The sequence below is a fragment of the Lissotriton vulgaris genome, chromosome 11 (assembly GCF_964263255.1).
Source record: "Lissotriton vulgaris chromosome 11, aLisVul1.2, whole genome shotgun sequence".
Classification (NCBI taxonomy): Eukaryota; Metazoa; Chordata; class Amphibia; order Caudata; family Salamandridae; genus Lissotriton; species Lissotriton vulgaris.
Window position 1 is genome coordinate 560426495 of NC_141699.1, and position 16752 is coordinate 560443246.

At 42.3% G+C, this 16752-nt stretch overlaps 1 protein-coding gene across 9 annotated transcripts in view; it reads left to right on the top strand.

The window, feature by feature from the left end:
* Positions 1-16752, top strand: part of LETM2 (leucine zipper and EF-hand containing transmembrane protein 2) — a 309166-nt gene that overhangs the window by 280028 nt on the left and 12386 nt on the right. For 7 of the 9 annotated variants that reach the window (XM_086943646.1, XM_086943640.1, XM_086943648.1 and 4 more), the window contains one exon: positions 2299-2391. The exons of the other annotated variants lie outside the window; for them this stretch is intronic. In XM_086943646.1, coding sequence (XP_086799772.1) covers positions 2299-2373 — 75 coding nt within the window. In that variant the 3' untranslated portion in view covers positions 2374-2391. The remainder of the gene's footprint in view (positions 1-2298; positions 2392-16752) is intronic. 9 annotated transcript variants of the gene reach the window in all.

Sequence of the window (16752 nt, forward strand, 5' to 3'; positions counted from 1 at the left end):
GATCTTGCAGTCAATCCATGCTTTGACGGGGTTCACTGAAAATGTTTTAGGAGTGATGTTGTTCAACTTGTTGCTCCTATAAAAAGCCTTTCAGCAGCATCAAGTACAGCTGTTAGAGGAGCAGTGGTTTATTTTGGGAGACTTGCTAAGGCCGTATTTTGGCCATCAACATGTGTAAGAGCAATTGCCCGTAAGTGTTTAGGAATTCCGGAGGTGGGTTTGGCCGTTATAGGTTCCTGAGTAGAGGAAGCTTGTATGAGGCAAATTCAGTTAGTTGGCCTATATTATCATTCAGATTGAGATATTAGCTGATAATTAAGCTGATCGACTTCACATGTAGGACCAAACCGGGGGAATACCAAGCCAATGTGTTGTATTTTTCTACAGGACTCTGAGAGTCATTTAAGAAGAGGAGAACACAATTGGTTTTGGTTGTATTCATTTTTACAGAGAGTGAGGATATTAATTGAATTAGTTTCTCTTAAATGATTTTCAGGTTTGTATGCTGATGGGTTGAGGGACTCAAAAGTAATTCTCTGTATTATAGGCATATATATATTGAAACGGTACTGACGACAGGGGTACCACAGGGCTCAAGTCTGAGCCCTACCCTTTTCAATCTTTATATGCTCCCCCTGATAAATCTAATCTCGTCCTTTAACATCAGCACTATTGCATATGCTGATGACACACAGCTTATCCTAGTCCTAGACAAGGATATGGCGAATGCAGAACAAAATCTTAAAAACTGTCTATCAGCAACGTTCATGTGGATGAGAAATAATCACCTGAAGTGCAACTCCGGTAAAACGGAAGTTTTGCCATATGGAGCTCATAATTTATTCTCTCCTCAGAAATGGTGGCCAGAGGATGCGGAAGCCCCTCCGAGCACAATTAGGGTGGCACGAAATTTAGGGATCAAGTTTGATGACACCCTATCTTTCAAACAACAAGCGGCGGTAGCAGGCACCTGCTTCAACATCATAAAGGGCCTGAGGAAATTTTTCGATCTGCTTCCCCTGGCAGCCAGGTGCACGGTGGTTGTGGCATTTAACCCCTTCGCTGCTCATGACGAGCTCAGCTCGTCATGAGGCACACTGGAGCTGTGCTTATGATGAGCTGAGCTCGTCATGAAGAATGGAGATCAAGGATCTCCAGCACAGGAGGGGAATTGCCTTAGCAGCCAAGGTGTTAATTACATCAAGACTGGACTACTGCAATAGCTTATATGCAGGGTTAAAGAAAGCGGCACTTCACAGGCTACAGATAGTCCAGCACGCTGCCGCCCGCCTGGTGCTTAGATGGCCCAGGAAGTCTTCTGCCTCTGCTGCACTAGATGCCCTTCATTGGCTCCCCATCCATAAACACATCTTGTTTAAGGTCCTAATTATCACTTTTAGGGCCTTTCACACTCAGGGCCGACATACCTCCGGAAAATCTTTACTCGTTACCATCCTTCTCGAAATCTTAGGTCGGCCACTGCTAACCTGCTCACGGTTCCTAAATTTAGGCTTACCACCAAGGGAGGCAAATCCCTGGCAGTGATTGGCTCTAGGGCGTGGAACAAACTCCCCCCCCCCCCCCCCCCCCCCCCCCCACCTACTTCTGATCACATCAGAAAAATGGTTTAGGAAATCTCTTAAGACCTGGATATACAGTCTCTCGGATACAGCGTGCAATGCATTAGTATGATTTCTGCGCCTTCTTTTTTTGGACAGCACAGTTGCGGGTCACCATTTCATCTGGGTGAGCCAAAGCACCAAGATGCTCCTTGGAGTGATAGTGCGCTATAGAAATATTATGTCACATCACTTTACAGATGGGTAAATCTGTTGTGGAAAATTGTAGTAAGAGATTGCATATATTAATTAAACAGGTAAGGCAACAAGATGGAAGTTTGAAGACGCTGAATATTACTGGATGCTTATCTTATTCAAAGTATTTTAACTTTCCAAATTGAGATTCTTGAGATGAGGAATGATTTGAACTATTCTAGAAAAGTTGAGTTTATTCCCATTTTATCATTGGGTTATCATGAATTACAAAAGAAGCTGTAATTTTTTTATTTAGAAATATAAAACTGACCTTGCGTAACCTAATCCGGTATTCATGTAAAGCACTTCAGTGCCCTAGGGCCGATTATGAGCGGAATAAAAAAAAAAATAACTGTGGGTGGGGTGCGCAGGAAAGGAGGAGATGGCCTGCAAAATGATGCCCTCTTATAGAGTGCTACACTAACAAAAAAAGGTACCTACGTAAGTGCACGGTCAGTGGAAGGACACTGGCTGAAAACGGAAGCTGTGCTTGGTCCATGCTCCACAGAAAAGAGGAAAAAAGAAGGCCCTGACCTATGAGAAGCAAGTGAATGAGTGACGGGGTAGCCAACCAATGGTAAGTAATGCACACGCTCTAAGCCCCTTTTAAGTTTTTTTTCTTTACAAGAGACTCAATAGCAACAGTGCATACGTTGTCTCTGGCTAATCCTAAAAAGCATGCTCTCTTCCGGGCAATAATTAATCATTCCACATCTGACTCTTTTCTAAAGTGTGTGCTTCTAAACGTCTCAGAGAGTTTTAGGAGATTGTATTTTGACGTCAAATAGTAGAAAAATTAAGAGGTCATTTGAAGTCTGACAATGCAGAGCGTCCGCCAAAAAATGGGGAATGCCCCATCCGCCAACCTTGGCGTTCCCCCACCCCATTTAGAGGTGGGGATGCCACAGGAATCTGCATTTCGAGCCTCAGCTGCACCAATCATTGAAAAGTATTTAGCACGTCCCCTTTCTGCTACAAGGCCAACCCTATTACAGTGAAGGTTGCTATGTTCTTTGGATTTCCCAGTTCAAAACTGCCATTCAACGCATGTCAGTTCCAGGTGGGAAAATCCGTCAAGGGAATGCTGGGAGAAACCTCCCTGTGCATTACGGAATTTGTTTTTCCCCCTAAAGCAAATTCCCTCATTTGTGTCCACTCATCCTTCCTTTCACTCTTGCATGGTTGAAAAATAAAATAGACATGTAGGAGTCATGTAAAAATATATATCTCTTATAAGAACCAATAATTCAATTTGGTGTTGACAGAGCACTTATTAACGTAGGCTTTTCTGTTTTTATTGGCAAGAACTTTTTTTGATGACTAATTTGAGTAGTCCAAATTGTGCAGAGAGTATCTCATATTACCACTTATTTCCCTTGTTTTTTGCCATTGTCTTTGGAAATATGATGAGCCATCTGAAATGCAAAAGATTGGAAAATATAACAAGAAATCACACAGCCAAGTATGGATCGCACCAGAAAAGCCATACATAAATAGAAGGATTTCATAAAATATGGGACCCGTGGAGGGCGTACTTTGGAATAATTGGGGGAAGGGATGGTAATAAGGGGAAGGGACTAAAAAACATAGGGCAACTTTTTCACACTTTGAAAACTGCTAATAGATATCCTAGGCATGAAGTCTGACGAGGAAAAAATGTATCCATGCCTTTAGGATTGAAATGTAATGTGATACCTTAGTTTATACTGTAAACAAAGAAAAGGATGTTCTAAAAAAAAAGAGGGAAATATATAAGAAAAGCATAATGTAAATGTGGTGTGACTAGAAGTCTAAAAAACAGGTAAAAATTACAAATTACCCGTGAAATAATTTTAGGCAAAAGAAATTACTGCAACTTCTACCTAAACCAATTTGTTTTTTAGAATTCTTCGAGGGAGAGAGTAAGCAGCTCCTTCAATGTGTCAGGAACCATTACTCTTGGTTTGAGGGCATCTAAACTTTCCCAAAATCCAGATTGGAGAGTGGTTGATACAGTGGTGGAGATTTCTTCTGCTTTTGCCTTTTACTCCTAAGACCTTTACACACAATGCGAGTGCCCTGAACGCGAGCGCTCCACTGCCTTCGTGTGGATGACTTACTCTTACTGATTTTGGCCACACCATACTGAGACGAGCTTGAGCAACCTGTCATGGTTCAAGAGAGATGCAGCCAGGCAAAACTCTGGTAATGACAGGTTCCTACTTGAACATTATAGTAAAGTTAAGTCGCTCTTCTCTTCCCACCTATTGCACATGTATTAAGAGGCATAGAAACATACGAGTTCACACCCGAGCTTGACCTGGCAACCATTGTGGTCTTTCATGGCACAAGGCTCCTGCCAAATCGATGCTCCTTCTATGGCTCAATCTCCCTCATCAATACGGAGACCAAGATCTATACTAGAGTCTTTGCCAAAAGACTATGGCACGTGATCACACTTTTTTGTTCATCCAGATCAGTGTTCCTTCATCCCTCATTAGAGTACCCAACATTGTATTCACAGAGTGCATGTTGCATTGGCAGAAGCTTCTGCTCTCTGGGACAGTGGGTCTTTCATACTAATAGAATTTATAAAAGCATTTGACTCCATTGATTGCTCCCCTCTTTTTAGATTGCTTGCAAGGATGGATTTTAGGGCCAGATTCTTACCCCTTGTTAGAGTGCTATATTTTCACCCTCAAGTAAGGGTATACAGCACCGTATAACCCCAGCTTCGATATTTCCAGAGAGTACAGGCAGAGTGGCAACCTGTCTCCACTCCTTTTTGCCCTGGTGATGGAGCTCATGGTGGAATGAGTCAGATGCTATATCTCGGTGTGAGGAGATCTCACGGAGGGTGACCAGCAGGGCTGCATCGCTGTCTATGCAGACAACATACTCTAATTTGTGTGTCTTCCCGATACACATGGCCCTAATTGTTTAATAATGTAGAGTTATATGGTGAAGTCTCCAGTTTGAAGGTTAATGGTCACAGTTTCCTCATCAGAGAAGGTACCGAGACATTAGAATGCAGTGGCAGACCCACTTTTTCATTTGCAAACTCAGTTTCAAATACCTTGGCATACACCTAGCGTTAGAACCCTGACTCACATGGAGCCTAACTCTGTCCCCACTGTTTACCCGGACCCATAAAGACTTTAGCAAATGGTCCAGTCTTCCGCTCAGTATACTAGGGAGAATGGACCTTTTTAAAATGCTGTTTCTGCAAAGGTTTTATGCATACTACAGTACTTCTCCATGATAACCCCCCTAGAGCTGATTCACAGAATTGAAAGCCAGGGCGTGTTCCTTGAAATGAGCAAACTGGGCCCCACATATTTTATTTGTTAAATGCACCTCATCCTCTTATGATGGGGGTATGGGAATGGTGGACCTGCGACTCCATTAATGGGCCACACAAATCGAGGTGCTGAACGACTGGCTGCATGTAGGATACTTAACGCCAGAAATTCGCACTGAAATTTTCCTGATCAGGAGTGAGCACATACTGAGATTAAGATACAGGTACCCTCTTTCACACTCTCAGAGGGGACTAAGATAATCATTTTATACTAGCAACCCGTCCTCCACTGGAAAGGATGGGGTGTAAAGCCCATGCTTGACACTGCTCTCTGGCTTCATCACAGGTGCTGGCTGGAGGGATTTGCACTGTGTTGCAGTATTGTGATCTCTAGGCTGGAGAAGCGTGGCTCAATGGTTAGAGCGGCAGACCCTGATGCAGAGGTCTGGCCCGGGACCAGGGTTCAATTCCCGCCTCGGCGGCTCTTGGACTCAATCTCCCCGGACCTGATAATTCTCGCCTCGGTGCCTAGTCTAATCATGGGTCCCACTCTGTTACTCTGGGCAATAGCTTGCTTAATCTCCACAACTGCCCCAGCAGCGCTTGGATGCCTAGCTTCACCTTGGGGGTGCCCAGGAGTGGACATCTCACAGGAAAGCCAGGAAGGTTACCACAGCGGTATGAATACAGCGCTACGAGACCTCAGGGTAGAAGTGCGCTATATAAATACAAACACATTTACATTTACATAGGCTGAGGAACGTTTGGCAGGGTACACATATTAAATTGTTCTAGAGCCTTTCATTTCACTGCCACAAAACTCGATTTTACAAACACTTAACGGCTCCGCTGTGCACAGACCTACAATGAGATCTTCTTGATTGATCTCCCTGAATTCAGCTCGCTAGACACCAAGATTACCCTAGGCATTCTAGGAAAAGGATTGGTTTCAGACATCTACACATCTCTGATTATTAATGCCCCAACTTGTTTAAGACTAGAATCCTAACAAGGGTTCAATTACCATATCATATAACGTAAAATACTAAATATTGATCACATGAAACAAAACAAGAACAGTAATGAAAAATGTTAACAAGTGATACCCCTATACAGATTCAAAAAGTACAAAATGTAAAAAGACAATGATAAAAAAGGCAACAAACAAGCGACAGTGGTGCTCAGTAAGTTAAACAAAAGACCATAAAGACAATGAACTGTGTAAACATAAATAGTGGCTGAGGAAATTACATATACTGTTCAGACAAAACAAAAAAACTAGAATAGCAAGAAATGCGTCCTTTTCATTCAAGGCCATATGTAGGCATTGACAGCGTTTCGACCAAATCACACTTCGGTGGTCATCATCAGGACAAACAATATTCAATATTAGAGCATCCAGTAATCTAGAAAATGTGCATAAATACAGGGGTATCAAATAAATGTCCAGGGGTCATCACATAGTATAAGATGTAAAATGTAAATGTAAATGTATAGGCATTTATATAGCGCACTACTTACCCGGAGGGTCCCAAGGGGCTTCGACCGCTGCGAAACCCTTCCTGGCTTCCCTGAGAGATGGTCCCTTAATGGGTATCTCCAGGGTGAGACCAGGCATCCCCGGCGGTCTGGTGGGGCCGTTAGTGAAGATGAGGCAAGCTAATGCCCAGAGTTGCCGAGTGTGATCGCTGATCAGAGTGGGCACCGAGGCGAGAGAATTATCGAGTCCGCTGACCCTGGTCCAGAAACCTGCCGCGCCGGGAATCGAACCCTGGTCCCGGGCCGTCCTCTGCTCTCGGGGCTGCCGCCTCTAACCAGTGAGCCACACTACCTCACTCAGATCAGGAAAGTCATGGTAGTTAAGAAAAGAAGACTAAGAAATAACAACCACCAATGCAGGGGAACCACCAAAGGGTAATCAAGGATGATAAAACCCCCAAGGAAATAGTGACAACATTATTCACAGACTCGGTCGAGAGCCAAATGAGTAAAAACAAAACCGTTTTTAAAGAAAAATTAGCATAGCAGTATCGAGAAAGACCGTTTTGAGTTTAGAAACCAAGTAAAACCAAGTGAAAAGGAGAGAAAGTAAGAAAGTGCATCCTAGACAATTCTGGAAACACCCTAAGGATTCAATCACCTTAAGGACTCAATCACCTATTCATGACGAGTCCACGGCAAGGGAATTGTGGGCTCCACTGGCATTGAATCCAAGCGCAGTTGGGCAAAACACTTAACTAAACACAATACACAGCAGCAAAAAACAATTAATTTAATATATGGAGCCTTAAGAAGGTCTTTATCAATTGTAATGAGTGTATACTCACATCAAAGATTAATATATGCTCCACTTAAATCAAGAAGGAGATCCAGTTGCTCTCCAACAAAGGGCCAGACAGTATTTAAACAAGCCCCTCAATAGAGCATAGCTACAACCAAACAAAAAGCCATAAATTGGAAAAACGTATGAAAAAGGAACAATAATCAAAAAAAAGTAAGAGCACAGGCCCCTTTACCTGCACCAACCGTGAGCAAGTCAGCGCGGCGTGCACCATGCCAACTTGTTTAAGGCACTTAAAGAATGCTGGGAAGCCTGGATGAGCCCCTTGGACAATGGTGACTCCAGAGATGACAAAATAGCCCCAAATGACCTTGGAATTCCGCCACGGTTGCGACTCATACAACCAAATTACTTGCATGCTGTCTATTTCACCCCCAAGAAGCTATGGTGGGCTGGCAAGTTTCCCCCATCTTTACGCTTTCACTGTAATCCTGAAAGTGTTTTTGTTTTATATGTTATTTCGAAATGCTCTGCCCTAGCACAATACTACTCCAAATTATTAACTCCTTGCGTGCTCATGACGAGCTCAGCTCGTCATGAGGCATGGTGGCCGTGTGCTGATGACGAGCTGAGCTCGTCATGACAGGCGCGGCACTCACACGCGGGGCTATTTCCCCTGCGGTGCCGAGCGTTTTAAAAAATGGGCATAGTTATGACGAGCTCAGCTTATCATCAGCTCAGCGCCACCATGCAGCGACCACCGTGGTGCTGCGCGCGCTCCCCTCCCCCCAAGCGCCGCGGGGGAATTAGCCCTGCGGCGAAGGTGTTAAGCTCTCTCCAGAATCATAGGCAGAACCATCGACCTTTTTCCCCATGTTGCTCTATTAGGCATTGTGTTAGAAGGAAATTGGATATTGTACTTTGGTTGGCATCGGCACAAAAATTGGCAAGAAAGACATTGCTTGGTTTTTTGAAATCCATCCTTTTGTTGTCGAATGGCAGGAAACTGTGGACAGTTGTGCGAAAACAGAAGAGTCCATCTAAAAGACTAGAGGCTGCTCACATAAGAAACACAAGATTTGGGGAGCTGGTAGTGATGTTATCGTCTAATGGATGGTTAATGTGTTGCAACAGATTTGGCCAATTTCTTAGATGAACTTCTACACTATGATTACGCTGTTTATCTTAATCCAAATGTATCATACAAAAATAATAACATCTGGTTTATAAAAAATCCTGACCATTACAGGGTTGTTTTGCAGTTCAAACCTTTTAGGCATTTATGAGAATGATAACATGTATTGCATTCCACCCAGTTGGGTTTCATTCACTTTTCAAAAGATGAGTTTGTAGCTTTAATTTTGGCCACAGGAAATAGCGTCACTCCGAAGTGCCTTTGCGACAGATTTAACTCTTTATTAAATAATGTTTAATGCACTGTTGCTCTGAGTCATGAGTTGCTAATAGGTAAAGCCCTGTTTGAAAAGGCCACCCATCATTTCAATTTCCAAAATGCTGTTTGAACCAGGAGTGAGCAACTTCCGGTTACCCTGGCAAGTAACATTGTGCTGTCGGACTGGCTGTCCACTTTAAGAGCACAGTCCTGTTCTGGAACTAGCAGACATCAGAAAAGAGACTCATAGTTTTGGACACTGGAAACATTTATTTTTTAGTTATATATGACCTCTTGGGCTTCACAAATATATTTACTTAAAGCATGCATGTGGTATGGATAATGAATACTTACTTGGAATAGTGATCAGTGTTATCTCCTTGGAAGCTGCTGCAGTGATTTGTGGTGCTACATGGATAACAATTCCTCTATGGTAGTTTAATATTTTTGTAGGGCTTCTTAATGAGCCATACTTTTTATTATTTTGTTTTTGGGCATTTTTCCACATACAATGTCAGATTACATAATTTGCTCGACGCCAGTGGGTGGCGTGCATTATAATTATAACTTTACAACAAACGTAACAATTAAAACATAGGACAGACAACATTGCTTACATGATTACTTAGAAGCATCTGCACATTTAAAGATCCGTACTTAACAGGTATCAACCTTACTTTCGAAATTGAGTATGGTCTAACCCAGTCTCGGCCGGCATGACTCACGGGGGTGGGGGGGATTTAATTTCAAATAAAATAAAAAACTTGCCTTCCAGGATCGCTCTGTCTCAGCCACTGGCCAGGTCCCATGGACAGGAAGCAGGCAGCCTACTTCCAGTTCCCTAAGCCAATCACAATGCTATAATGGCAGCGTTGTGATTGGAGGGGACGGTGCCCAGCCAGGCGCCTATGGGGAGGCCTTTTTTTCCATGTAGCTGCAAAAGGTAAGGAAAGTTATTCAAAGCATTTGTAGAGTCAATATACTTGAATCCTTATTCATCCCTGAGGATGTAGATAGTTTAATATTCATGGAAATAATACACCAAACAGTAGGTTCAGGGAAGGGATCACACAAAAAACTGTATATGATCCAACACAGTAACTATCGGTTTACAAACAGTAGAAAAAAACAGTTAGTCAGTGAAAAATGAGACAGTAATAGAAGAAGCCCTTCAGACAATATTTCAAATATCACAAAAACATTATTTATTAAACATAATACAAAGAAATTTGATCTAAAAACAATTGCGCTCAAGACAAAAGTGCTGGTATACAAAAAATAAATCACAAACCAGACATGTGGCAAACGAAACCATTAAACATTGCGGTAAAGGAACCACACAAACATAAATAATGTGTCCTTGATTCAATCTTGGCCACAAAAAAGCGTGGATGGCGTTTCAACCGCTATATTATTGTGCGGTCATCTTCAGGACTCTCAGTTTACTTGAGCGTTGTGTATCTGTGCAATAAACAATATAATTTAATCTGTAGATTGTTTTATTCTGTTAACAATGTCACTATCAGTAGGCTTCTTCGAAAGAAAAGACTTCAAAGGGAAATAAAAGGTGACACTGGGTGACAAGGCGGTCAGGAACAAGTAAAGAAAGCCGGCACCAACCTCAGTATGCATAAAAAAGGGGATTATCAATCCATCACCTAAAAAAATAACTAGGTGTAATCACCTGTATAAAATCGTTAGGACCAATAGTTCATTATGGTCATCCGCAGGAATTCAAAAAATTACTGCAACAAAAGGAGTAATGTTAATATGATAAACTTGAAACGTAAAGCTCAAATTCAGAATGAGCCAAGGTGGAAAAACTTACTGGCACTGACGCGTGAAGACACACTGCGTCGTAAAAACGTAATGGAGTCTTGTCAGTGGTATCAAACTTCATCCAAGCTGAACACCCTTTTAATTGGCTACAAAGAAAACAACCAGCCTTAAGTTTCTGCGCTCAAGACGTTGCAAACCATAAAGCACGCAATATTAATTCACTAAAACGTTTCTTTAGCCGTATTTTAACAAGCAAATACATGATTACTGTCATGGAAAATGAATGGGGGCCCAGGAAAGCTACAGGGCCAACAAGCAGTTACGCAATGTATGTAGCGTACTGCTTCACAGAAACAAATCAGTTATCCACACAGGTAAATATAGAAATGGTCAAAATTGCTTAAACTAAGTGTAGAAACCTGAAATATATAAATGCTAGCGGCAAACACGAAATAGAGCAGGCAATGAAAGCCAAAGCTCTTCAACGAAAAAGCTTCTAAATAACATGCTAATTCGATGCATTTGAGTACTTGCCACTAAAGGCTACGTTTGCTGCGTAGTCAAATAAGTTGCGGCGTATGGATACATCGAATTAATTGACTGTTCGGGGTGTTGGACAGCCCCTGTGGTTGTTAATAATTCATGGAAATAAGACACCAATTTGGGAAAGTAAGTTATACAATGTAATAATTATCTTTCTCTTGCCATAACAAGTAACGCGTTTTCTGATTTTATTTATGATGATAAATTGTTGTCCCATAACTGTTGTCCCATAACTAGAGACTCATAAGTGTTAAATCCAATAAGGTTGGCATATGCCTTTCCAAACATGTATCTGTTACAAGAGAGCATTCTATTTCAAGAAGATGGTTAAAGATAAATAGCTTATTATGCCTTGCTTTATCTGCCGAGAAGATAAGGGAATGCAGAAATCAGAACCTCATTTTACTACGTTGTCTTCCACAAACTACTTCTGTAGCATCCATTGTTTTAGCAGAGCTAGAGCAAGTCTTCACAAAGTTGTGTTGGCAGATTTTCATCAATCAATCAGTCATTTGTTAAGCGCACTACATACCCGCGAGGGTCTCAAGGTGCCGGGGGGGGGGAGTCGGGGGTGGGCTACTGATCGAACAACCAGGTCTTCAGTATCCTCCTGAAGATCAGCAGGTCTTGGGTCTGTCGTAGGCTCAGTGGGAGGGTGTTCTATGTCTTGGCGGCGAGGTGGGAGAAGGATCTCCTGCCGGTGGTTGTTCTTCGGATGTGCGGGACGGTGGCGAGTGAGAGGTCGGCGGAGCGTAGCTGGTGGTTGGGGGTGTAGAAGGAGAGCCGTCTGTTGAGGTAGGCTGGGCCTGTCTTGTGGAGTGCCGTGTGTGCGTGGATGTGGAGCTTGAAGGTTATCCTCTTGTTGACGGGGAGCCAGTGCAGGTTTCTCAGGTGGGGGGTGATGTGGCTGTATCGTGGTACATCAAGGATCAGTCGTCGTGCTGAGGCGTTTTGGATGCGTTGTAGCCGATTGATGAGCTTGGTCGAGGCTCCCGCGTAGAGGGCGTTTCCATAGTCGAGTCTGCTGCTGACGGGGGCCTGGGTGACTGTCTTTCTTGTATCTGTCGGGATCCATCTGTAGATCTTGCGGAGCATGCCGGGGTTTTGAAGCAGGAGGAGGAGACGGCGTTGACTTGCTTGGCCCTTGAGAGCTTTAAGTCAAGGATGATTCCCAGGTTGCGTGCAGTGTCGGTGGGCGTCTGGGCTGCCCCCAGTGCCGTTGACCACCATTTGACATTGGCATTGCCATTTTGACAGCTTGTCCCTGACATTTCCACATCACTACAAGGATATGTTTTCCTCTAGCCTGTGGACAACAAGGTTCATGCTAAATGGATATCCCTTTGACATTTTATGGGACTCTGTGAAATTGTTTGGGAAAAATTACTTCCGAAGGATTGGTGTCTGCAGTCAAGCTTAGTCATCTACCTAATAAATAAGTCACTCTATGTTCTGCTGTATGGTCTTAACAATAGAATTAACACAACGTTAAACCATCTAGCACCTCTTAAATCTCTTCAAAAGAATCCATTAAAATTGAAGAAGAGCTGGTTCACAGAAACTGTAAGATCGCCAAAAAACACAAGCTCGGTCATTAGAGCGCATTAGGTATCCAGATTACAATCCATCAGTAATAGCTTTGTGGCAAAAGCAAAATCTAATTACTATATTGCTCTATTTTGAGCTTCCATTATTCTTACCCCTATTCTTTCAGCTCTTTCTAAACTCTGAACCAACCTTACAATTTGCCTAACTCAATGGATAAATGCAGAGAACTTGCTGACTTTTTTCAACACAACATTGAGATATCAAAGAGGGTTTAAGATCTCCATTGATCTTCTCTAACTCGTCCAGCACCTTTTCATTTGCCCACAGTATTGCAGAGAACTCATTTCAAATCCAAGAATGAACACATATTTCACATATTTAATTTTTGGGTGGCAAAAAGCTGCCTTCTGGCTCCTCGTTGACATAATTGCTGCAAAAATATTGAAAACTCTTTAGCTAGTACTTAATGTGCAGATGCAGACTACAATAAATTTGTTAGTGTTCCCTGAAACAAAATCTTCTCTTTTAAATTCCCATTTGTAAAACCTTTATTGAAAACAATCACATGTATACTCTGATTTTCTGTCTAATTACGACCAGGTTCAGTCAGACCTATAGGGGAATCAGGCAGTGTCCGACTAGCTGGTCTCACAGCTCAGTGTTTGGGTTTGTATTTCGGCTGTTTGTGGACCTGTTTTTTGGTCTGTTGGGATGATTTTTACTGTTGATTACCCTTATATTAACAAACATTGCCTACCGCAAGCTCAAATACATCTAGTCTTTCATACATTGCAAAACACTCATATATTTTTTTTATTTAGCAGCTTATAAAGCGCACGGCTACCCCCAACGGGGGTGTCCCGGTGCTACGGACAGGGGGCAGCGTAAATGTCAGGCGCGGCTAGTAGTTGGAAAACAACCAGGTTTTCAGATTGCTTCGGAACAATGTTTCAGATGTGGTCAGCCGTAGGCCCGGTGGAAGGCTGTTCCACAATTTAGAAGTCACCACAGCAAGAGAGCGGAGAAGGCGAAGATGATCTGAGAGCTCGGGTAAACTGAACGGGCTTTAACCTGCCTCTGAGATAGGCCGAGCCAAGGCCGTTGAGGGCCCTGAAGGCCAGGACCAACGATTTAATTTGGATGCGGTAGGTAACTGGCAGCCAGTGCAGTTTCACCAAATATGGGGCGATTGAGTAGCGATAAGGGATGTTGCATATCAGCCTAGCTGTGGCATTCTGCACAGTCTGAATCCGCTTAATCAAATGTGCTAAGGCTCCCGCATACATGCTATTGGAATAATCTAGGTGTGAAGTGATTAGAGCATGTGTGACGGTTATATAGCTTTTTACAAGTTACAAACTGTCCCATGTTGCAAGCATGGGGCACTTTGTCAAGTATTTAATTCACTAGTGGGTCCACTTTTATTTTGGAGCCCTGGACTATTCTGTGTTCCAGTCAGACCCAGAACACCACCCTGTTTTCACAACTGCTATTGTTTCCAAGCTTTTGGAGAGAACATTATATAGGTCGCTTCAAGAATACAACAAGGTGAGCAGGATTTTGCACCCTATGCAGGTGGGAATTTGGCCATACAAAACAAATGATGCACACAAGTTTAATGTATAATTATTTCATAGTGCACAGGCAGAAATTACTAGTGTTTCTCTTTATTTTTTTTTTTAAATATTGGGACTGTTGGAAGAGGGCAAGGCCCTAGTACAGATGTTTTCAAACTGTGGGGTGTGTCCCCTCCTAGGGTTCGTGGCTGTATTCCCAGGGGGTGTAAATGCCTCATAAGAACTTGAAAATTAAAATGGCCTAGACGAGCGAATTTGTTTATTTACCGCGTTTCGAGGCTGTCTTCATATGCAAGCAGCTTGTGAAGTGCATGGCAGTGTCACAGACATTATTAAAAAATATATATATATTCTGGAAATATTTTGTTCTTTTTTTCACTTTCAGGTAACTGCAGATAAAATAACACACACCTATAATGAAAAATAATTACAACATAATACTTATGATACCTCAGTTGGCTAATGCAATCCCAGCAGATGTTTGTGTGTGAGTCCAGAAAGTCACAGAATTGGACGCAGTGGGGAAAAGGGGCTTGTGTGTTTATGTAGTGCTACGAGGTCCTAGCCTGTAACAAGAAAGCACTGTGAATGTACATATATAAATAATTATTTTTAAACTGTATTACACACAGTATAAGATAGGCTGCTACAGAATGTTTTAGTCAGGGCCACTGGAATTATATGGCAGGGGAGTGCCAAATTATATGCGGCAGGGTTGACAAAATTATGCAGCAAGAAAAGGCAAACTAGGCGGCATAATGCGGCACATAGAAGTAGTAAAAGTGTATTTCAGCCATAAGCCATAAAAGTATAAGATAAATACAGAACAAAAATTTGGTGGCAGACATGAGTCAATAGATATCACAGTGATGAAAACGCACAGATTACAGGAGTAAATTGCAACAGTAGACAAAAAAGGGGGGAAGGGCTTTAGGATTAGGTGCATAGTGACATATTAGCATAAAACAGTGATTGCATGGTTAATAGGAACAGGGCACACAGAAATTAAAATCATTTTGTAATTGTCACTCCAATGTATTCAAAGCATTTCAGAGCAGTATAAAACTATTCTCAACCTAGTTGGGGGATACGCTCCCAGGGCCCAGTAAGTACACATTGCCTGGATGGGTTATAAACTCAAGTACAAAAGGAAAAGTGGAGGACAAAAACTTCAATGCTGCGTCCGCTATGTGCTTGTACAGTTATGCTGTTAACTCTAAGGACTTGGACTGCACTTTAAAAAGTGCATGGCACCCAATAAAACCACCGCAGGCAGGAGGGTTAGGGTTTCAACTGGGCACTTAACAATGTGATAGGGTGTAGGGAATGTACAGAAATAAATAGGAGAGAATCAACCTATCTGTGAAATCCTGATATTTTGGGGTCAATTATGTTCAAGGGTATAGTATTCGAGTTCAGCAGGATACCCGGCATTATTCCCTGGATATATGCACTAAACAAATATAACCCTAGAAATTAAAATGGACACTTGGGATCTATTAGGAAGTGCCTGGATCATATAGACCAGGCTGCCAGGAGCTATCTGCTGATGGCAAATACAATAAACCTTGAAAGATCAGTTGTATAGATCCTACAGGTCACCTGAAATCAGTCAATACCCAAGTTGAGCCACAGGGGGTGGATCCACTGGCGACAAGGGTGCAGATAAAGTGGGCAAAAGAACATAAAGTGGACAATGTCCTCACGCTTGAAGCCACATAGTTTGCAAGCTGGCATCATAGAACGATCCTGCAACCAGTTACTGGTAAAGTCCCCGAAGGCAGAATGCCAAAACAGAATTTGACATATTGGCTTTTCGCCATTGGTGAGGTAATTTCATCGAGATAACCCTCAAGTTAGTAACAGGTTTACAGGACAGACATAGAAGTGACACGGAGCCAAGATTAGTTGAGTGGTGCCACTTGTCCACTATGATATTTCAGTAAGCTGTCTTTAAGATAGCCTTAGAATTGGAGGTGATACTTTTTGGAGAGATATAAATGGAGCAACAACCCAGTTTTACGGACCAGTCTTTAAAATGATTGAACCACTTATTCTCTTCCAGGGGATCCTCATCAAAGTCATAAGCATTAGAATATTCCCGCCCATGCGCGGGGCCCCGGAAACACTATATTATATGTGCCCCACATATATATATATATATATATATATATATATATATATAGATAGATAGATAGATAGATATATATATAGATATATATATATATATAAGCAATTGCAGCCTAATAAACACCAGAGCTGAGTCATGCTGTAAAGAATTTCCACCATACATGAAAAATATGCATTAGAAACAGGAGAAACAACAACAGAATTTGTTTAGAAACTGTTTTAATGCTCAGCAAACAGTAGAAATTCTCATAAATCACTTAAAGCATAGGAAGCTCCCAGGCTGCATTGCAAATACCCAGTCTAAAAAGACTGAAAAGCTAACCTGTAGCTGCATAGTAATAAACTGACACCGTGCCTTTAAAGCACTCCTGACCCCCAGCTTCCCATCATGCCTCAGGGGTGACAGT